This window comes from Nothobranchius furzeri, chromosome 11, assembly GCF_043380555.1.
Source record: "Nothobranchius furzeri strain GRZ-AD chromosome 11, NfurGRZ-RIMD1, whole genome shotgun sequence".
Lineage (NCBI taxonomy): Eukaryota > Metazoa > Chordata > Actinopteri > Cyprinodontiformes > Nothobranchiidae > Nothobranchius > Nothobranchius furzeri.
The window spans coordinates 50,267,567-50,290,534 of record NC_091751.1 but is presented as its reverse complement, the minus strand read 5'-3'; the positions used below and the strand labels follow the sequence as shown (position 1 = coordinate 50,290,534).

Sequence of the window (22,968 nt, the reverse complement as noted above, 5' to 3'; positions counted from 1 at the left end):
GTCATATGATTAATATACCATTGCGTGCATAATCAGGTATCATAATGATCGTTGCGATTTTCTCCCTTCAGTCCAGTCACACCCTCCTCCCCCTCCTCATCTCAGGAGCAATTACGTGAAGGGTGACGTTTCAGCCTGCGGAGGAGGGCTCTGGGCTGGGACCACTTGGACCAAACACTGAACATTTCGGTTTCAACACAGAAACAAGCGCGTTCGCGGCTGTGGAGCAGAAGGCGCAGCGTTTCTAGCTCTCATTGTGCCCTCCAAACCAAACTGAGCAGCTACGGAAACCGGCTTTGACCAAAACGGCGCTGAGGTGTGGGAGGAGTGTCCGAGTGGTACGCGCTGCGGGTTTATTAGAAAAAAACAACAAGAACAGGAGGGGGCCTGGACAGATCTGGCCGATAACGGAAAATGAATCACAGTCAAGTTTTAATAATATGAGCCGCGTTTTGTTGCAGTTGGAGACCAACTATTGATGCGTCTGCGCCGATCGCTTTCCACACCAGCACGTCACGCGAACTTCTTTTGTTCGCGTCGCTCCCACTTTCCAGTCCGCACGTAGAAGAAGACTCCAGTCGCTCCAGAATAACCTCCCAGAATGAATTTCCAGTCGAGCGTTCCAGTGTCTGGTCTCTCGCAGCAGCCTCAGCCGGCCATGCCCACTCCAGGCACGGTCCCTGCGCCCGTTCCCGTGCCCCAGTCCATCCCGTCCCAGTTCGGATCCGGATCGTCTGCGAGCTCGGGAGCCGGCCAATTCGGTTCGGGGACTGTTTCGGGTCAGGCTGCACAGTCCGGCCCAGCCGGCTCGCAGTTTGTTTTGTCCAACTCAGCGGCCATCAGAGCAGAGATCCATCGGTTCGAATCCGTCCACCCGAACATTTACGCGATCTACGACCTGATCGAGCGCATCGATGACCTGGCCCTGCAGAACCAGATCAGAGAGCACGTCATCTCCATTGAAGGTGAGTAACGGACCCATAACGGGCTTCTGTGCTTTTCATTCATTTAAGGGGGAAGGAGGAGATGGGTGGTTTTCTTTAAGGTGGGTGATGGGGCTCATTTCCTTCTTTTCCCATGCAGACTTGGGAACATTGTCAACAAACACTTGGATGATGGGGGTCGTGTTCAGGGATCGACCTGCACCCATCCACTGCAGTCTGACTCTCACTCAGAGCCAATCTCAATCAGTCCCATAAAAATCCCCTCTGCAGCCAAATTGGATTCACTTGTATCCTGATGCTGACCTGTGATGATGGAGGGGGGATTTTTCCAGACAGTGGAAAGCAGATGTGAAATCATGTGTTGGCTGAAAGTATTGATTGGGTTTAACATTGGAGAAGCAACTCTCTCACAGGGGAGATTTTAGATTCTCCATTAGAGACTGCATGATGTACAGCAATGGGTTTGTTATTGGAGCCTCTCTGTGACCATATTCTTCATCACACTGCACGTTAAAATGATGCAAAATGTCCAAAGAATGACAACAAACTGAGTCCAGACCTCCCTTTTATTTGAGCTGAGGAGCAGAGTTGTGTCAGCTGGAGAGGATGTAGATGTGTTAAATGATGGTAGCACTTTCTCATGTGTCATGTAGCTCCTTCCATCAGAAGTGGACTGCTCAGACTAACGAACAAAGCAGTTTTTTTCCTTCAGCTTTGTGCATCTGGAGACATTTGAAATCAACAGTCAGTGAAAAACAGCATTTGTCTTATTATGTTTCATGAATCTGGATGTGCATCGGTGGCACATGCACGTTTGTTTTGACATGCTTTGAAAAATGGGGCATCTTTGCCGTTAGCGTTTAAATCCGTTGGATCGTTTAGACAAAAACAAAGACGTAGCAGAGGTTTGTTGGTCGCAATTTACAATTTCAATCAGTTTTTGACAAAACTGAGATTTGTGAGTTCAAGATTTATCTACAGTAGAGCTGCACAACATTAGAAAACAATGCATTTGAATAGTGTTCATAATTATTGCCATGATGATCTGTTTGGATAAACCAATGGTGTCCTCACTTCTCTATTTGTGTTGTGTCATCACGACTCTCACAACACTTTTTGTGTGTTGTGCTCATTAATCCAGGTGTGGGAATTGAGCACATCCATTAGATCAACATACAAATGCACTTCGAACCGTGTTATTTACCGTGATTGTTAGTTTCTCTCCCTTGAGGTTTGTTTTCTTTTTGTCTATTTAGAATGGACACTTTTCCCATAATGCTTACTGGCTTATAGCATCAGAAAAAAAAAGTGTGAATTTGCTGCTTTAGATTAAAAATGAGACACAAATGTACAAAGTAAAGCACCCGAGCTAGTTAATGATTACTGAGTCATGTTTGAGGGAGGCTGGACTTTCTTTATTTTTCCAAACACGATGTGCTGGTGATGAAACGTGTCTCCATGTCTCCCACGTAGAAATGTGATTTTGCTTTTTAAACTGAGATTTTCAATATTTTTCTTTCAGTTTACAACCAGAAATCATTCATGTCCGTTAAAATGTATTTAACACATCTAACACGGATTATCGCGTTTGTAATATATTTGCTTCACATTCATCAATCAAAGAGGTGAATTTTTAAAATCTAATCATTAAAATAGGCGCACAAAGACATCGAATCCTTCTGATAAGAGCTGTCTGCAGTCTGGGCATAAATGAGAAGCTCCGGGTGGCTCTGAAGAGCTACCAGTGCAGACCTTGACTGACTTGTGTTCACCTGCACTATGCAACTGCAGATCTGCTCCTCTTCAATCTTGCATCATTGCAGAGTCTGTTGCTAAGGAAACAGTGGCTCGTGCATTTAGCTGAAGAAAGAGTGAATAGAAATTACACCCCCCTGCAAAACGAAATCCCTTCGGTACCAAGGTCTCCCTCTTGTTTTGTTGATTAATGAAACCTTTCTTTTATGTCTCCGTGACACATCAGTCCTGTTCTTTTCCTCTCACGTTGCTCCTTTTGCAACGGCGGATGTTTTGGGTGCTGGTTCTGTGAAGCATGTCCTTTTTGAGCGTGCAGACGTAGCGCAGGAACAAGTGATAGTTTGGGTTTGATGTTCTGGCTTTTTCAAGAACCCTGTTTGTGAGAGCTGATTATATTTACTATGAGCTGTAAGAATCACCAGAACAAAATGGCAGCGCTAAAACAATAGGAGTAATACATGAGGAGTTTACTGCAAACACATTTAACAAGTTTTATTGCCAAACACGCTTTGGCTAAACATGGCTGCAGTCTTGTTTGCCAAATTGGGTTTTCCAGACCAAATACTTCCACGGATGTTGTAGAACATATCTGTGTTGTATTTTGCAGAAGGAAGCAAAGTGGGATGACTTGTTTGAACCAGACTTTGACACAGGGTCATTCTGCCAGATGAGGTCAAAACATGAATTGCAAACTGAGCATCCTGTTTTTGATGCACAAGCAATTTTATGGCAGCCAATTCACCAAAGTTCACCAAAGCCTTGTGTCCTGTGATGGTTGGGTTACTCACAGCCTTGTAATGAAGGGATTTGATGCAATATTATCATCATAAAGCTGTATTGTGATTTTAAATAATGTGGTCTGTTTAGTATAACTGGGTGTTATGGCTACTCAGAGGGGAAAACAAAAGGAAAGGAGAAAGGTTTTATTTTTTATAGAGTAAAGTTGAAAAGTCAAGATTAAAGTCAAAATCAGACATGATCCACTTTTTTCTAAGTAAAAATACTTGTATTTTGAGTATGAGTACGAGTACCACCTTTTTTCTGAGTTTACTGCCAAGTTGTTGGTTTTTTCCCCCCATTATTATCAAACTACTTGAACTTGGCATCAGGTTGTTTTTAGACAATTTTCTTTTTAAATCAGTGTGTTTTTTTAAGTGTAATAGTTTATTAATGAGTAATATACACATTTTATTCTTAAAAATATTTTATCCTTGAAATACTATTCTAATCTTTCTTTTAGCATTTTGACTCTTTTCTTGCAATATTTAGATTTTATTGTACTGCATTGTTTGTTTCCATTATAGCTCTACTTTGGTAACCCTTCTCTTCTTTAGCTAGTTTTCTCATTAAATTCCCCTTATTGTGTATCTTCAGCAGCTCCACTAGGAGCTGTGATACTGGAAATGGAGATTTATTCAAAGCATCATATTTTAATAAGTATCATATCTAAATGTGTTATTCCTGTGTTTTATTACAGAGTGAAGTTTGAAGTACTTTATTGTAAACATTCATGATTATAGAATTCAACAGATTGCATGTATTATTAGTAGAGCATCAATTTTTGCTTCTGCACATCCTGATGTGTTGTTGTATACCCGTTAGGAAAGCCCATAGAGGTCAGAGATGAAGGAGATGCAAAGCTTTGAGTCCCCTCTGCCTTTTTAGCCTCAAGGTGGCATTGCACTTTTTCAGCAGCAATTTGCCATCTAAGGACTCAGTGTTGTGCGTATTTCTCTGGGATTTCTTTGTCGCCGTGATGGGGATTTAACTATTTTAATGTTATCTTGTATCTTGAGGAATAACTATATTTCATAAAGCTGCTAAAGCCAAAGCTGACATTCATATTTGCAGCTGATGGGCCAAAAGGCAGTCACCCAAATCCTCCTCTTCTCAAGAGGGGTGCTTAGGATTTCAAGAAAGAACTAATAGACGTGCACAATGGGACGCTGCGTGTTTGAATTGCAGTAGGGATGACACAGAGATACACAAAGCCTCAGAGCTCTCTTTGGTGTTGTGTGACACCTAAGCGGCTCCCTGGTACTCACTGCAGCTCGTTTCCAAATGCAACACGAGCATCAGTGCAGAGAATGATGGTAATTCTTTGTTGCAAAGTTGATACCTTAGTCTCAAATTGCTCAAACATTTCATTGGCTGTAAACTTCGTTTAAGAATTATTTTAAAGAACATTGGTTCTGATTTACAGTCATGTCAGATTCATCTTGGGTTTGCGGAGGTGTGACACTCACTAGTCACCAGTTGGACTTGCGCGATTTAAATTGGAGTTGATGATTTAGGATGTAGGCCATCTGTTTCCGGTGAAAGCTGCAGCGATGTCTGGCAAGTGAAAACTGACATATAATGTGCTCATTATATTTGAAAACGACATCCGTGAATGTGCACCAGATAGATTTAGATGTATCAGTCAATACCACCAGCTGTGCCTTTTTACACGTTGCGTCAGTGTAAATGACTGCTAACGTGGAATGCTGGTGTTTATAGAGCAGCTCAGTGTTTACTTGTTGTAGATCTGGTGCCTAAATAAAGCCTTTGGTAAACACATCTGTGAGTTGACTGAAACTCATTTCTTTATCCTCAAGTCTCATAAATGACAGAAATCAAACAGGAAATACTTGATATGGGTTTTTTGTTGGAATTCAATTATTGAGTTGAAATAATAAATGTGTGTACAAGCCAAAAGAGTTATGGATGTGTGTGTGTGTGTGTGTGTGTGTGTGTGTGTGTGTGTGTGTGTGTGTGTGTGTGTGTGTGTGTGTGTGTGTGTGTGTGTGACAAGCATCATAGACAATGTAGTGTACACAGAGATTATTCAGAACTGAGTTCCATAGCTACATCAATCAACCCATGGCCATTAATTTATATAATTCCTCAAATAAACGCTGGTTTTTAAACACCACCACCCCGAGTGGCTTCCTAAATGAACGTGCCACCGCCGTGCTTCTTGCAAGTTTCAGCCCCAGCTCCGACAGAACAGCCCTGATCAAAAGGGACTTGGGCAACCGATCACACCATTTACAATGCCATGCCCCTTCGTGTAATCCGTGCATGTGCATGCAAACTAGTTATATCTTATTTTGTTTTCATAGATTTTGATGGAATGTTGGTTCAGATTATTTGCATTTTGCTTCCAGTGACCTTGAAGTTCTTATAGTTTTTGGGTGATTTGTCTGAAAGCCTTTTAATTTTTTCTTTTTGTAAATCAGCTATTTTTAGTCATTTGTGGTCCAAACATTTTTACAGTTTAAGAAGAGCTTTTTTTCAGTTCTTTTTACATTGAGCAAATGATAAATGGCTTGTATTTGATAGAGCATCTTCTAGGGTTCTTCAACCCCCCCAAGGCACTTTACAGCACAAACAGTCATTTACCCATGCACACACACCTTCACAGGCTTGTGTTGATGAGCTACAGTGTAGCCACAGTTGCCCTGGGGCGCACTGAGGGAATGAGGCTGCCGAGCACTGGCACCACACCGGTCCCTCTGACCACCACCAACAGGCAAAGTGGGTTAAGTGTCTTGCCCAAGGACACAAGGTAAGAGAAGGGTTTCGAACCGGCTACCCTCCCGTTATGGGGCAGGCACTTAACTCCACTTCCACTGCCACAACAAAGACGTATGAATTATTCTAGCATCAAAATGCATTTCATTGAAGGAGTGAACTAGTTTGCTATGAGAAATTAGCAAAGAGACTAATTTAAATTGTATTTTATGGTACTTTTTTCCAAGCACATACACAAATACACATTTTCTTTAAATAGCTAACCATTGTAAACTGTAATTTTAGTCCACCATTGTTGTTAAAAAAAATCTCCCGATTGGCCTGGAATGCATCTTGGGATATGGTGAGCTGTGAAGGATACATCGGACCCAGCCTTTAAATCGAGGGTAAAGAGGGCCAGATTTGTGGGTCACATTGGAAGGAGTTGTTAAATTTCGACAGCCATTGCCACAGCATTGTGATGTAATAGGGCTTCATAGGCAGCCGACGAAGTATGCAGCCCCTGAATTTGGCCAATGTCTAATGTCAGTATTTTTACACCAATGGGGCCGGCAGGACAAACCCATGTTTAATTTGACAATAAAGCTGAGTCTGATTCTGAAAAATGTGTTCTTTTAAAGAATTAGTATGTTAGCTTGGCATGTGCCAGAAATGTGCATTAGGAGTCTTTAACCCCCAGAGACCCAAATTTAGAAAACAACTGCAAAATCTTTTTTTAACCTTTCACATGTTGTTCTAGGAGGCCAGATAAATGGGCCTATTTACACATTTTAACAGCCAATAGTGTTGCAGAACTGAACAATAGGACCTATTAGCAATGTAAATGTAGTTTTAAAAAGAAAAAATGGGGAAGGTTTATTTTTGTAGACTTAAATCTGATGATGTAATATTACAACCGTGGGTCTCTGGGGGTTAAAAACGTTAATTAATCTTGAATTTTGAAGGACAAATAAAATTCTGTGTGTCTAAAATGTCACATCGTTAAAGGTGAATTATGTAAAAATGACGGAAGAATTACTTTCCACGGTCAAATTTGGTTACTGCAGCCCATTTTCTGAACACACTGGTGTATATATATATATACACACACACACACACATATATATATATGTGTGTGTGTGTGTGTGTGTGTGTGTGTATGTTATATATATATATATATATATATATATATATATATATATATATAAATATAAATATAAATATATATATATATATATATATATATATATATATAAATATAAATATTATTTTAGGCACAGACAACATCCCCCACACTTTATAAAATCTTGCAATGCGCCTGCCCACTTGTGCATGCAAAACTTTGTTTCTAGTCGTAAAGTTCTTCTCCAACACGATTAACAGGAACTTTAGAATGAGAAGCAGGGCTAAGGTTAGGGTTAGGGCTAGGGATGAGGGTGAGGGGAAGGTTAAATAGCAAGAGGTTAGAGGGGAAATGTTGGTGAAATGTGCGTTTTACCGCGGGCGTTGGAAGCCACCATTCTGGCACAGCACGTCAGGAGCCGAATCGCTGTGCCAGAACGGTGGTTTCCCAACAAACGCTTGGTCACCCAGCGTCATTTTTCAATGCTTCAGGTATGAGAATACGTCTCAAAATCGTTTTTGTTTTAAAGGAGAAAAACGGACAACTCCCTAGCTGGTTGAAAAGGCAATCAGTTTCAATGTAACCTTGTGACTTTAGACTGTTTTGTGATTATTTCACTGTAAAATTCTTGCACATCATGTCTTCAAGAGATGCATAATTTTCTAGAAAGAAAATATAATAAGCGTTACTTTGAATGGACCTTAAAGTCAGGAAAACCAAGGTTTATGACAACAACAACAACAACAAAAAAAAACAAGTGTGTGATCTTGATCTGTTAAATATCTTTTAGCTTTCAATCATCTGATCAAATTTGCTCTTGTTCAATAAAAAAATGTTATCAATGGAGCTCTAGACCATTTAAGATGTTTTATAGGTCTGAAAGATTGACACACTGTCCCCAGACAACCTCTTCACTCATTATAAGGGCATGTGTGAGTAATGAAAAAAAAATGTTATCAATGGAGCTCTGACACCACGATTCACCATGGCAACAAGTGAAGAATGTGTGGTACCTCCATTTTAATCCATTGGAGTTAATATAAAAGTGTTATTTTTAAACATGTGCACAGCTGCAACCTGACAGAGACTAAATGCAAGTTAGGATAATAATCTAGATCGTACATGACACAGTGTGTATTAGACAGGCACATTCTTATGGGGAGAAAAAAGTTTCAAAAGATTTGTGCGTGTGTATCTAGATTTGTGTGTGTGTATCTAGATTTGTGTGTGTGTGTATCTATAGATTTATGTGTGTGTACTCTTGTAACTTGTGTTTACATTTTTGTGTGTAACTTCAGCTCCTACACATACAAATAATTGAACACACACACACAAATTACCTGGTACACACGGACAAAACTACATTACACACAGATCAGTTTACAAGTACAAAAATCCTTTTGAGACTATTTTCTCACCTGACTGATTTGTGCGTACATGGTGCGTTTGAATGCTGGGTGAAAGCTGGGAAATTTGAATTTCCTTTGTAATTAGTCTAAACTTGTGTTGACGGGACAAATATGTTTTTTCTGTGGGAAAATATAGTATCTCAGGATCCTTTAGTTATAAAGGATAAACCTACATTTAATTTTTAATAATCTAAAACTGTTTATTTAGACATGCATTTGTGAGCCATGAAAATGTAGTCAAAGGTTTAAAAGAAATGACTAATAAATGGCAGAGTAATTCTCTGACTGGAAAAAGCAGGCTTCAAACCGGGAGAAGGCGCAAGAAGATGGTGCAGCATCCTCGGAAGTAAAAGAAAATCCAGCATGCTTTGAAGTCAGGTTATTATGAGACAGCTTTTAGACCATTTAAGATGTTTTATAGGTCTGAAAGATTGACACACTGTCCCCAGACAAGGAAGTGGCTCTTGGGACAGTTTATGTGCACACAATAATGAAAACTATTTAAATGAAAACTAATTATGGGTGTTTTGACCCCTCCAGGCACAGATTTATGGTGGTTCTTTCCTCCTGAAGAAAGGATTTGAAGATCGCTGAACTTGCAGCCATTTTCCTTCTGTTTTTCTCTGTTTCTGGTTCGATGACGTTACTTTCGTGAAGCGCATTTGTACTCCTGGACTTATTTTCACACTAAACCTAAAATAGCGTTTCCCCCCATTGGAAAAGCAAGTTCTAGGTATCAAAATGTGTCTTTAAAACTCACGGACATCATTTGTGAAATCCATGGCACATAACAAGTGGAATTAGAAAAGAGCGTTTTAGCACCATTGACTTGCATTCATTTGTTCATTCTTCTGGGGTCCGAAAGTAGATGGGTGTGACTTAGGCGCCCTATGACTCCGTACAAACTTCTTGTGCCTTCTCTCTTTTTGAACCCTGCTTTTTCCACTCAGAGAACCACTCTGCCATTTATTAGTAATTTCTTATAACCTTTTCACTACGTTTTCATGGCTCACAAATGCATATGTCTAAATAAACAATTTTAGATTATTAAAAATGAAATGTTGGTCTATCTTTTATAACTACAGGATCCTGATATACTATATTTTTCTACAGAAAAACATTTGTCCCATCAACACAAGTTTAAACTAAATCCAAAGGAAATTTGGATTTCCCAGCTTCCACCCAGCATTCAAACACACCATGTACGCACAAATCAGTCAGGTGTGAAAATAGTCTCTTTTTTGTACTTGCAAACTGATCTGTGTGTAATGTAGTTTTGTCGGTGTGTACCAGGTAATTTGTGTGTGCATTCTCAATGATTTGTATGTGTAAAAACTGAAGTTACACACGAAAATGTAAACACAAGTTACTAATCAAGAGTTACACTCACACACATCTAGATACACTCACACAAATCTAGACACACATGCAAAAATTTAGATACACACGCACAGATCTTTTGAAACGTTTTCCTCCCCATACATTCTGACCAGTTTCTGGTCATTTTGATGATGTTTCAATCAAGTACATTTTAAACATCTTTTGATCATTTAAAAACATCAGCATGAGTAAATATTTCAATAAAAATGTCACGACATATCACTCTGCAGGTTATAATAAAAACACTTACGATATATTTTATATTAGAAACATTAATACCGTTATCATAAGAGGTAATTTACTGAGTTGTAATTTGAACAGTGGAATTAGATGCATTATATAAACTTTATTTTAGGCAAATATATGGATTAACCAGACACTGATGACAAAGATTTGTAACAGTAGTCCTTTAATTAATATATAACTAGAATTTAAAGCTTATGGGAAAGTATCCTATTGCATACAGATATTTAATTCAATAAATTTAGTTAAGGAAATTAGTAGAATAAATCTTTTTTTCTTTTTTCTTTCTTTTCTTTTTTTTTTTTTTAGCAAAATTAGGGTCTGTTCCCTTAGTAATGGTTTAAGGCAACACTAAACATTTTCCTCCCTCGCCGTTTTATTGGTTGAAAATGGAATTACAACTGTTGTGAACACCCTTGCTTCAGCCTGCTTTAGCTAGCGCTAACAGCAAGCTAATGCTATCATGACCCAATGGATACTAAAATAAGCCACTAAATAAAACGATCCAAACTGTTGGACAACAAATTGTTTTGCTTACTAGTCCAGTTGCAACAAAGCCAGGTCAGTATCAGTTTGTGATTTCATAGCCTCCTTTAGCTTGCTCAAACGACAGGCCCCGGCAATGTTCAGTGTGGTTTTAGCTTTTTGCTTTGCCTCCGAAGTTGTTACTCTTTTACTTTTACTTCCAGGATCTGTAATTATGCCAACAAAACAGTTAAAATTTCTTGTTTTTCATGTGCTTTTTTATTGACGGCCAGCATGCTGTAAAAGCTAAGTGCTAGCCTTTATGTTAGCTACTGGCAGAGTAAACAGCTAAGGCCCCCTACCCCTATAGTGCACCTACTCATCCCACAAAACTGTTAGGTGTGATTTCTGGTCAGCACAGGTATTTACACAATCCCTGTAACCTAATTTTAAAGGAATAGCTTAAAGGGACTTTAAGGACTTTTGAATTTTTATGCTCACGATTGCCCCCTCAGGCCAAAAGCGTAATGGCAGCTTCAATAGTAGGCTCGTGCACGAGGCGCGCATGCTGTACGCGCACACTCCTTAACAAAAATAACAGCTGAGACAGTCCCTTGTGTGTGTGTGTGGCCCGGAGGACAGAGGACAGGAGAATGCTCAGCTAATTAATTAAATAATTTGGTTCTGTACCTTTCTCTTCAGCACAGCTGATAAAGGTTTATGATGGGTCAGTCCTCCTGCATGCTCAGATCATTCCCTTTCCTTGCTTGAAAAATTGTTCCAAAATGAAAGTTGAACCCACATCTTTTTTATCTGTGAATTCAGTGCCGTTCGGCGAGTATCAAATAAAAATTTGGGTGTCTTACTGTAAAAAAAAAATACCATTAATGTAAAAAAAAAAAGAAACTCCAAACTATGTTCACATCCAGAATTGAACCTGGGTCTTCTGCATGAGAGTCAGACATCTTACAAGGTGAGCTACACACCAGTGATGTTTGCAGCATCTGTAACTTTTATATCCTGGATAACACCTGAAACAACGTCAAATCAAAGAACAGTTTGGAGCGAAAATGGCTATTTTGTTGCTAATTTGCAGGAAATATCTAGAAGAAAGTAGCTAAGGGTCCTCAGAAATGTAGCTACCTTTGTCACTAGGCATTAGGAACAGCGACAAAGTGGCACTGCCTCTCTCTCTGCTGCTAAAGCTACGGATAGCAAATGCTACGGGCGATGCCTGAGCGTGAACGCGCAGCTCTCTTTTTCTGTGATTTTACAGAAAAACAGGCAATCACAGTAAAAATGCCAGGGCTCATTCTACAGGACCAGGGCATTGCAGGAGAATGTATGAAGAAGAAATTTATTATTTCTATACATGTTTTGGCTGTCAAACTTCCATAATGCCCCTTTGAAGTGTTAAAAGCTCTTTAGTGTTGCTTTAACACTTGGGTTTTGTGGCTTTAATGAACACATTTAACATGAATGTTGAGCATTTCATCAAAAGTTTAACGACCCATTTATGAACTTGGGAAGAAACCAGAGCAGCTTTTTAAACTTTATTTCAATTTTTGTGAAACTTCCTGCACAAACAGAGCAGACGGGATATTTGAACTGGAGTTGGTTGTCAACAATAAAAGGGATGCAAGGATCCGACTTTAAAGTGATTTTAAAGTTTCTTTATGTAGTGTTCTGCTCCGGAGAGCACAGCCACAAAAATCAGCCTATTGTCTTTATGTTGACTTTGATGAATTAAAAGCATTTGTTCATCTTTTGTTGTTGCAGATGGTCGTACGGACATGGTCTAGATTGAGTACAGGCTGCAGGTCATTTCGATTGGAGAGCAGTTTTCTGTCAAGATTGATAAATTATTCGCATTATCTTTATTTATTTATTCAAATTTAGACAATGGGAGTTTCTGAATGAAAAAGAAATGGCTGGAACTGATTGTTATGAGCTCACTTTAAATGATGAATGTTCCTGAGCAAATTAGGGGTGCAGAAACATTTGCCCAAACAGCTGAAACATTTAACGGAATAAAAGCCAAACTAAGATACAACTTAAATAGAATTGGGAATGTGTGCGACTCAGCCAAGGAAAGTCTGACTTTCATCATTTTTTAAATACTTTCATTCACACATCTAATAGAAAATACTCACCAGGATTCAATAATTTTATTGAATGAAAATCTGATCCAGGCTCTGTCTCCTGTCTCTAAGGTCCATACGGTCTGGTCACTCCTTCTTTCAGACCCACAAACTTGGTGATGCATTAAATTCATAAGATTTCCTAAGTAAGTCGCACACAAAAAGAAAGATGAAGCTGAAGCTACCTCTGGTTTAATCTGAAGAAAGGATCCGATCTCCTGTAACTTCGCGTTACAGGACCACAACCATGCTGTGCATAACAAATGCTAACATGCTACCTGAGACGGGCTTCTCGCTCTCAGGAAAAAGTCTCTGGAGATGTGTCTATACTCCTCGTTTCATACACAATATCAGAATCCAGTGAAGTTCATTTTAACACTGCACCTGACTCTTGACCGCAGATCAGCAGACATGAGCTGAGCTGCAAACAGAGCCAGAGTGGCCGTCTGGGGGGTCCTCGGGGTCAGGGGGCCGTTTCTGCATCGTCCCGTTGTCCTCTCTCTGCTGTTACACCACAGCATTGGCTCATTAAGTGTGACGCTATCTCCCTCAGCAGAATGTCCTTTATTGTGTCTATGAACAAAGGAGCTCTCTCTCCCTCTTTCTCTCTCGCTCTCCTGTTGATGGGCAGCTGGGATTTCTTTTTTCTTTCACCGATGTTCTGAATGCAGAGGAGCAGGGGAAAGCCGGTTAGGAAAAAGTACTCATCCTAATCTTTTGTAAACTGGAAGGAGTTTCTCCTCTGTCATTATCTGTCATTGTTAGTTCTGATCCTGTGTCTCATTGAAGGGCAATACCATTGAAAATGTGTGCCAAGTTAATTTTGTTTTCATTTTTCCCTGAACAAAGTGGCCTTATTATGTTTTAGAGTAAAAGAGTTGAGATTTGTTTCCTCCTTCAGTTCTGCAACGCTGCTTCTGCCCTTTTTTTGGGGGGGGGGGGGGTCATCTGTAGGCCATCGATCTGGTGACATGAGTTCTTTATCCCCAAATGAATAACATGCTTTAGAGCTAAAACAACAAATTATATTCAAAATGACAATTTTAAATGATGAAATTGATTCAGAAAAGGAAAAAGAAATTGCTGCAAAACTTATTTTTTGGTACAAATTCGTTATTTTTTATTTTTTTCTTGGATCATTGTGTTTGCACTTTGCTTTGGACAAAATTATCTAATCTGTGCTGTAGAGCATTTTATTTTTTAATTACTTTGTGTTTATTTTATTGTTTATCAAGAAATTATTTTTCTGCAATCAATTATTGCTGATTATTTGGACATCAGGGCAGTTGGTGCATTGCTATTAATAAAATTTACTGGTGAACTTAGTAGTTTTGGCTTGCTTTTAGCACCCTCTAGTGTCCATATGTGGAACCGAAAGCAAAACCGTCCTTCTCGATGTGAGTTTTTCTTTTTAATACCTATTCTAACACCTGAAATGTTTCCCCAGCATTTCTTAGTATCTATAGGAGTTATGCATCACTAAATTAAACAAATAAGCTGTGTTCATGATCCAAAACATGCAGGAAGCATGCTGGAACCGGACCGCAGCTCAATATTTTTCTAAATCGCAACAGACTGGACCGGCACACTGAAGATGCAAGTGAAATATTCTGTCCACAGTGGGCGATTGGGGCTGGGTGGCCTTTCATTAACCATTTAAAGGGTCATTTTAGCACAGACTGGCTCAAGAAAATGATCTAGAAATGTGAAAAAAGTTGCAACGTATCCCTTTAATGCAATATTTTTCTTATATTTATAGATTATTTATTAGCCATTTTCTATTGTTTAGTTACCTGCATCACACATGAGTTCCATTTTTTGTTGTTTATTGTGTGAAATCAGTGGCTGCTGGTTATATAAAAACCATGTAATCAGTCTTGTTCTTTGATCAATCCACAAAACGACTTTAATAAAGCAGACAAATAGCATAATCTGGATCCTACATCTAAGGTTAAATGCCTGTGTGATATTTAAAAACAGCCTTCCAATATTATTTTGATTTGTTTGAAAGCTGCTATTCTGACTGATTTAACCTTGCATAGGCTACTCTTTTCTTTCCTTTCTCCAGTTTGTGCATGAGCCATGTCCTATATTGGAAGTGCTCATGTTTCCTGCCAGTGGGGTAGGGCTGGAAGCAGATGGCTGCTGACAGAGGAAGGGTTTTGGGAAGCAGTGAGTGAGCAACAGATGGAAAGGCGCATATGCCTCCAAGTCCCCTCAGCTTGCCAGCAGTCCCGTGACTAACTGTGGGAAGATTCTGCCCTCATCCAGGTTGAGGATGGAGAGAGGATCATGGAGGAAGAGTGGAGTGTCCCCCAGAATAGAAACGGTTCTCTGAGATTATTTTAAATCAGGATTTTCAGCTGTGGGAGAATTCTGATCCCCTTTAATATGAGATCAAGCTGGACCACAGGTCCTTTTTTGTAAATGCACCACGTCAGCAAATGCAGATCAGATTCAGCGATCTTTGTTTTGACTATCATGTGCTTTAGTGAGAGACTCCGTGCCCCTCCTCCAGGGAAAGCAGTACTTTTACAGAAAGAACGTGTTTAAGAAAAACAATGTGGCTCACAGTTTGAGAGCCCTGGATGCTGCAGAGGATGACAGGGTTGCTATTATAACCTTTCTCCTGGAGATTCATCGCCGTCGTCATCGTCGTCGTCTTCCTCCGCTTATCCGGGTCCGGGTCGCGGGGGCAGCATCCCAACTAGGGAGCTCCAGGCCGTCCTCTCCCCGGCCTTGTCCACCAGCTCCTCCGGCAGGACCCCAAGGCGTTCCCGGACCAGATTGGAGATGTAACCTCTCCAACGTGTCCTGGGTCGACCCGGGGGCCTTCTGCTGGCAGGACATGCCCGAAACACCTCCCCGGGGAGGCGCCCAGGAGGCATCCTGACCAGATGCCCAAACCACCTCAACTGGCTCCTTTCGATCCGGAGGAGCAGCGGTTCTACTCCGAGTCCCTCCCGAATGTCCGAGCTCCTCACCCTATCTCTAAGGCTGAGCCCGGCCACCCTACGGAGGAAACTCATTTCGGCCGCTTGTATCTGCGATCTCGTTCTTTCGGTCATTACCCAAAGCTCATGACCATAGGTGAGGATTGGGACGTAGATCGACCGGTAAATCGAGAGCCTGGCTTTCTGGCTCAGCTCCCTCTTCCCCACGACAGATCGGCTCAGCGTCCGCATCACTGCAGACGCCGAACCAATCCGCCTGTCGATCTCCCGATCCCTCCTACCCTCACTCGTGAACAAGACCCCGAGATACTTAAACTCCTCCACTTGAGGTAGGACCTCTCCCCCGACCCGGAAGTGGCAAGCCACCCTTTTCCGGTCGAGAACCATGGTCTCGGATTTGGAGGTGCTGATCCTCATCCCAGCCGCTTCACATTCGGCCGCGAACCTACCGAGCAAGAGCTGAAGGTCAGGGCTGGATGAAGCTAGGAGGACCACATCATCTGCAAAAAGCAGAGACGAGATTCTCCTGCCACCAAACTCGACACACTCCACACCACGGCTGCGTCTAGAAATTCTGTCCATAAAAGTGATGAACAGAACCGGTGACAAAGGGCAGCCCTGGCGGAGTCCAACCCTCACTGGGAACAGGTCCGACTTACTACCGGCTATGCGGACCAAACTCACGCTCCTCTGGTAAAGGGACTGAATGGCCCTTAACAGAAAGCCACCCACCCCATACTCCTGGAGCGTCCCCCACAGGGTGCCCCTGGGGACACGGTCATAAGCCTTCTCCAAATCCACCAAGCACATGTGGATTGGTTGGGCAAACTCCCATGCCCCCTCCATCACCCTTGCAAGGGTATAGAGCTGGTCCACAGTTCCACGGCCAGGACGAAAACCACATTGCTCCTCCTCTATCTGAGCTTCAACTATCGATCGGACCCTCCTCTCCAGTACCTTGGAGTAGACCTTTCCAGGGAGGCTGAGGAGTGTGATCCCCCTATAGTTGGAACACACCCTCAGGTCACCCTTCTTAAAGATGGGGACCACCACCCCGGTCTGCCACTCCCTAGGAACTGCCCCCGATGACCACGCAATGTTGTAGAGACGTGTCAACCATGACAGCCCTACAACATCCATAGCCTTGAGATACCCAGGACGAACCTCATCCGCCCCCGGGGCTCCGCCGCTGTGTAGTTGTTTGACTACCTCAGCAACTTCTGCCCCCGAGATCGGACAGTCCATCCCCAGGCCTCCCAGCTCTGGTTCCTCCTCGGAATGCGCATTGGTGGGATTGAGGAGCTCCTCAAAGTATTCCTTCCACCATCCGACTATATCCTCAGTTGACGTCAGCAGCTCCCCATCCCCACTGTAAACAGTGTGAGCGAGTTGCTGCCTTCCTCTCCTGAGGCGCCGGACAGTTTGCCAGAACCTCTTTGGAGCCGATCGATAGTCTTTCTCCATGGCCTCACCAAACTCCTCCCACGCCCGAGATTTTGCCTCGGCAACTGCCACTGCTGCACCCCGCTTGGCTATCCGGTACCTGTCTGCTGCCTCCGGAGATCCACAGACCAGCCACGCCCTGTAGGCCTCCTTCTTCAGCCTGACGGCTCCCCGAACCTCTGGTGTCCACCAGCGGGTACGGGGGTTGCCACCACGACTGGCACCGGCCACCTTACGACCACAGCTAGCAACAGCCGCCTCGACAATCGCAGAGTGGAACAAGGCCCACTTGGACTCAATGTCCCCCACTGCTCTCAGGACGTGGTCAAAGCTCTGCCGGAGGTGGGAGTTGAAGACCGTCTTGACAGGTTCTTCTGCCAGGCGTTCCCAGCAGACCCTCACTATGCGTTTGGGTCTGCCAGGTCTACGCGGCATGTTCCCTTGCCATCTGATCCAACTCACCACCAGGTGGTGATCAGTTGACAGCTCCACCCCTCTCTTCACTCGGGTGTCCAAAACATACGGCCGCAGGTCAGATGATACGACTACAAAATCTATCATCGACCTGTGACCTAGGCTGCCCTGGTACCAAGTGTACCGGTGGGCATCCTTATGTTCGAACATGGTGTTCGTTATGGCCAAACTGCGGCTTGCACAGAAGTCCAATAACAAAACACCGCTGGAGTTCAGATTAGGTGGGCCGTTCCTCCCAATCACACCCCTCCAGGTCAAGCTGTCATTGCCCACGTGAGCATTGAAGTCCCCCAGCAGGACAATGGAGTCCCCTGATGGAGCACTATCTAGCACTCGTCCCAGGGACTCCAAAAAGGGTGGGTACTCTGAACTGATATTTGGCCCATAAGCACAAACATCAGTCAGGACCCGTTCCCCGACCCGAAGGCGCAAGGAAGCTACCCTCTTTTCCCCCGGGGTACACCCCAACACACAGGCAGAGAGTCTCGGGGCTAACAAAAAGCCAACCCCAGCCCTCCGCCTCTCACCCGGAGCAACTCCAGCAAAGTAGAGTGTCCAACCCCTCTCCAGGTCTCGGGTTCCAGAGCCAATGCAATGTGTCGAGGTGAGTCCGACTATATCTAGCCGGTACCGCTCAACCTCTGCCACAAGCTCCGGCTCCGTCCCCGCCAGCGAGGTGACGTTCCATGTCCCAAAAACTAGTTTTCTTGTCCGGGGATTGGACCGCCAAGGCTCCCGCCTTGGTCTGCCACCCGATTCGCATTGCACCGGACCCTTCATGTTCCTCCTGCGGGTGGTGGGTCCACAGTTGGACAAGCCCATGTATCCGGTTCGGGCTGGGCCCGGCCGGGCCCCATGGGCGAAAGCCCGGCCACCAGGCGCTCGCTCACGGGCCCCAACCCCAGGCCTGGCTCCAGGGTGGGACCCCGGTAACCCTCCGGGCCGGGTACTCCGACTCTTCGTTTTAACCGCCATGAAAGATCCTTCGAACCGTTCTTTGTCTCACCCTTCACCTAAGACCAATTTGTCATGGGAGACCCTACCAGGGGCACTAAGTGCCCCAGACAACATAGCTCCTAGGATCATTAGGGCACTCAAACTCCTCCACCACGATAAGGTGACGGTTCAAGGAGGAGTAGCTGGAGATTCATGAAATTGGGAACATGCAAGCTATTTAAAGGTCACAAGGCAGTGGAAAATCGGCGTGATTCTCCAAAAATATCAGATTTTCCGTATTTTTCCTAGGACAGTTACTTGCAGCATTTTACTAGATTTCCTGTGAATCTTATACAACAAAATGTTGTAAAAGTTCTTTAAAATGAAAATCATAGATAGTGCAAACGAAGCATGACCTCCTCACATGTTCTTTACTACTCTGTGGACTAAACAAAAGTCACATGGTGTCTTTGTAAAGTTTGTAGTAAAAGTGCATGAAGCAGTGTGAATTTTGCTCTCTCACACATGGCTGTAAATAGAAAAGCCTGATCAACTATATCACCTGCTCTCTGTTTATTTTCACTCAGCTGACAATAGCTTTCCTGTGGTTAGTCTTCTTGTCAGTTCGGCTTGTTGAACATGCACCAGCTGAGCGTTATCACTCAGGTCCTACATTCCTTTTGGAGGTGTCACTGTTTTGATGGTGTTTCGACGTGTCCTTTGGCCCCGTGCACCCTATTTGCAAAGAGCTCACTCAGGGAACAAGCCAAGCATTTCTCCCCTCATATTTTATTGGGTTGCCTTCGGGGAAAACAAGGCTGTGATTGTAAAGTTGGAGGCACACAGTTGGTTTTGATAAAATGTTAAAAAAAAAAACAGTTTGAATCCACGCTAGAGCATCTGTTAGTCAGCTTAAGTCTGGATCAGCAGTTATATTTTGGTCAGTTGTTTTGTGAATCACGTCTAAACTCAGAGGATGGGGTTTGTTTGAAGTGAGGTTTCATTCTATGGGAATAACCGGGGCGGAAGTGTGACGTGACCCCCCCCCCCCCCCCCCCCCACCACCACCACCACCACCACCACCACACACACATTTAATGTTTATACTCCTGTTTCCTGTTTTCCCCCCCAAATGGAATAAGCTGAAGTTGTTCCACTCCTGATTCCCTCTAGCCGTGACCCAGGACTGATGTCATGTGCTGCATTTTGTGGACTGCATAGACTACAACCGGTCTTGGAACACAATCGTAGTTCCCAATTTGGACCCAAAAACTTGGAGAATTCTCAAACACTTTTATTAGCTGAAAATCAGCCCCGAGCTCTAAAGATTTACCACTTTTGTTTCAAAAAGTTAGAGCATTGAGTGAAAAGCAGAAGTCAAATTAGTAAAAAGATTGAGTCATTAAAACGTTTTGTGATTATTTCACTGTAGAATTTTTACATATTGCTCCTTTAAATATGAGGTCTAGGAATGTATTTCATTATATAACCAAATGAAAAGCTTGTGGTAAAAAAAAAAAAGTATTCTAGTGTGTTATATTTTTCTGGTCTAAAGGCTATTGCCAGCCTATTAGCTTTTTCAGGCTAAATTGCATGTAGAGGGCTTTATTTTCCTAATGGCTTTAGTTTTTACGTTTTGCATGTATAAATCATGAAAGAAGATTTGCTTCAGGAAAGAAGGGATGACGGTGGCACGAGGAAGGTCAAAACAAAGGTCACAAGATGCCTAGATTCAAAAGGCCAAACATTAGATCCCAAAAGTCACTCATTCATTCACATGAGTCATATTCCTATTATTTCTGCCAGTTCGGAGCAATGTTACTATGGCGACTTGACTGTTATAGTGCTCCTTCACATCGGTTGTCTTTAAGAAATGCAGTGTTTCTGATCCGAGACTGCGCTGCATCGTCCTCCGGGTGAAGAGACGCTCTGCGGCTCCCATCTGAAATAAGCCGTTCACAGTCTAGCTCAGGGCCGTGTCAGTGCAGCTTCGCTTTGGATGATGAGATTTTTCTCCTTAAGGAGTCTGGCGTGAAAAGTGCACCGTTCAGCAGCCTGACACCATTGTCAGTAGATGAGCTCTCCTTCAGTTCTTTGTTTGGGAACCGGAACGAACTGCTGGCCTCAAATAAAATAAAATACAGTAGTTAAAGGGAGATATTACGACTCTAGTGTTGCCACAGAGCGAATCTCACAGTCCGCTGTGCTTTTGGGCCTGTTCTGTTGTGAAATAGAACCAATTGGTGCCTAGAGATGCACCCTGCTGCTGTAATAAAGCACAGCGAGCCATTTCATTCATTTGTCAACCAAATTAGTTTCTAAACTGCATCATTTTAGATGGGGGTTGCACAAAAAAGTAACAGCAAAACGTGGAGTATTTCACAATTCTAGTGTGTACGTTGGATCTCTTTGGTGGTTTTTCACGCATTTGGCTTCAGGAGACCCCTGCCAGCTTCAGAACGTTGCCTTTGTTGTGTCCGAATCAGGCATAAAATCTAAGTTTGGCTTGGAAAGAGTTGGCAGCTTGGAGCAGCTCTGAGCAATTCAGCGGTACCGGTATATTCTGTCTCTGTACACAATAAAATAAATCTTCCTTTGGTCCCTTCGTGCCAATAGGGCTTTTGGAAAATGGATCCTTACTTTGGCGAGTGAGTTTGGACCCAGTACTCTACGATCCACTTTTATTTGGGCAAACTCACCCTGGTTGGTAGTCAGATGCCACATTTGGGAAAAATCAGTCTTACTGAATGCTCATTTTTCAGCATCGGGTTATCATTGAGGTCGTTTAGCATCTGCAGCCCCGAGGACCTGCCCTCATGTTGGAATCGAGTACTTCAGGCTGAGAGATTAGGAAGTTAGCTGTAATTCCTCTGCAGTGTACACGCTCCCATAATGAATCTCCATTCTTGGCTCTGGGTGCAGTGCAGATCTGCTGGTGGATGGGTAGGCAGTGGCATGCGTTATATAACACAAGTAGGTGGCTGAAGTAGGGGTGTGTGTGTGTGTGTGTGTGTGTGTGATGTTTTCTGGATGTTTTCCCCACTCACACAGTTCCCTGCCCTCAATCAGGATGGGGGCATGTTGACTAAAAGAGTCCCAGGAGGTGGAGGCAATGGTAGCTTTTGGAGAAATGCCAGCGTTGTGACACGAGGTCAGGTAGTGGTGTTGTCCTGCCGTTGAAGAATGAACCCAACTTTTCTAATAATAAAAAAAATCCTGTTTCAAACTTTCTTCCAGTTTAGTTATTTGGATTCGGGGGCACATACTTGTCTCTACAGTTCAGGAGCTCTTCCTTGAGTCTCCTTGTTTGTATCTGGTCCAAAATTATGCATGCAGGCTGCATTCATCGAAGACTTGAATATCACCTGATACAGACAAAGCCACGTTGATGCAATTTTCAGCAAATTTTTACAACATTACATGTGATCTCTTGCAATATTGCAAGATCTTTCACCATCTGTTGGTGCTCAGCGTATGTGTTGTAAATACCTTCCAGCCACCACCATGTGAAATTGCACCTCAGTATTTTTGAAAGCCATAGAGTTGTAGGCATTTGTGTGCTTAACCGTTGTGTTCATCTAGTGGTTGATGGGATAGTTTGCTAATGAACAAGCTCACACAAAGACACAGGCAAAAACATTATACTTTGCCTTTTACGTTTGGTGGCGGATCGAAAAAAAATGTCTTTTGCAATATTTGTTCATTAAACCATCCACCCAGGCTTATTTTTCAGCAGTGTTCTTCCTGCCACCACATAAAACTAAATGTGAACCTTTCATTCACCTTCAGACATTCCCTAATTTGACTTCTATATCCATCTAGATCTGTTTAAGGTCTTGGGAGAGGATGAAGCATATCCCAGCATGCACTGGGTGTAGAGCGTTAATGCTGCTGCTGCTGGTAGTTTTCCATCACATTGTCCTGTGTGGTTTTTATGTACAGAAAAAATAAAATAGAATGAATAATTAATAGGCTGAAAAACAGAAGTCTAAAGGTATTACAGCGATTAATTATTTATTCCATCCTGGGCTTTAAAATCATATAAATATAAAAGGGAATAGCCATTGTAAGCTCGTGCCCCCTTCCTTCTTTTCTTCCATGTCATTGTTTCCGCTCTACGTCTGTCACTGGCCAAACTTTTTGTGACTGTAGGAAAAACTCAGAGAGCTGCAAAATGATGCACTGTGAGAATCGATGACACACTGA

At 42.7% G+C, this 22,968-nt stretch overlaps 1 protein-coding gene across 1 annotated transcript in view; it reads left to right on the top strand.

Moving 5' to 3' along the window:
- Positions 1 to 370: 370 nt before the first annotated feature.
- agap3 (ArfGAP with GTPase domain, ankyrin repeat and PH domain 3) overlaps positions 371 to 22,968 on the top strand; it is a 153,617-nt gene continuing 131,019 nt past the window's right edge. Inside the window, exon 1 of the mRNA XM_015956717.3 lies at positions 371 to 965. Coding sequence (XP_015812203.3) covers positions 602 to 965 — 364 coding nt within the window. The 5' untranslated portion in view covers positions 371 to 601. The remainder of the gene's footprint in view (positions 966 to 22,968) is intronic.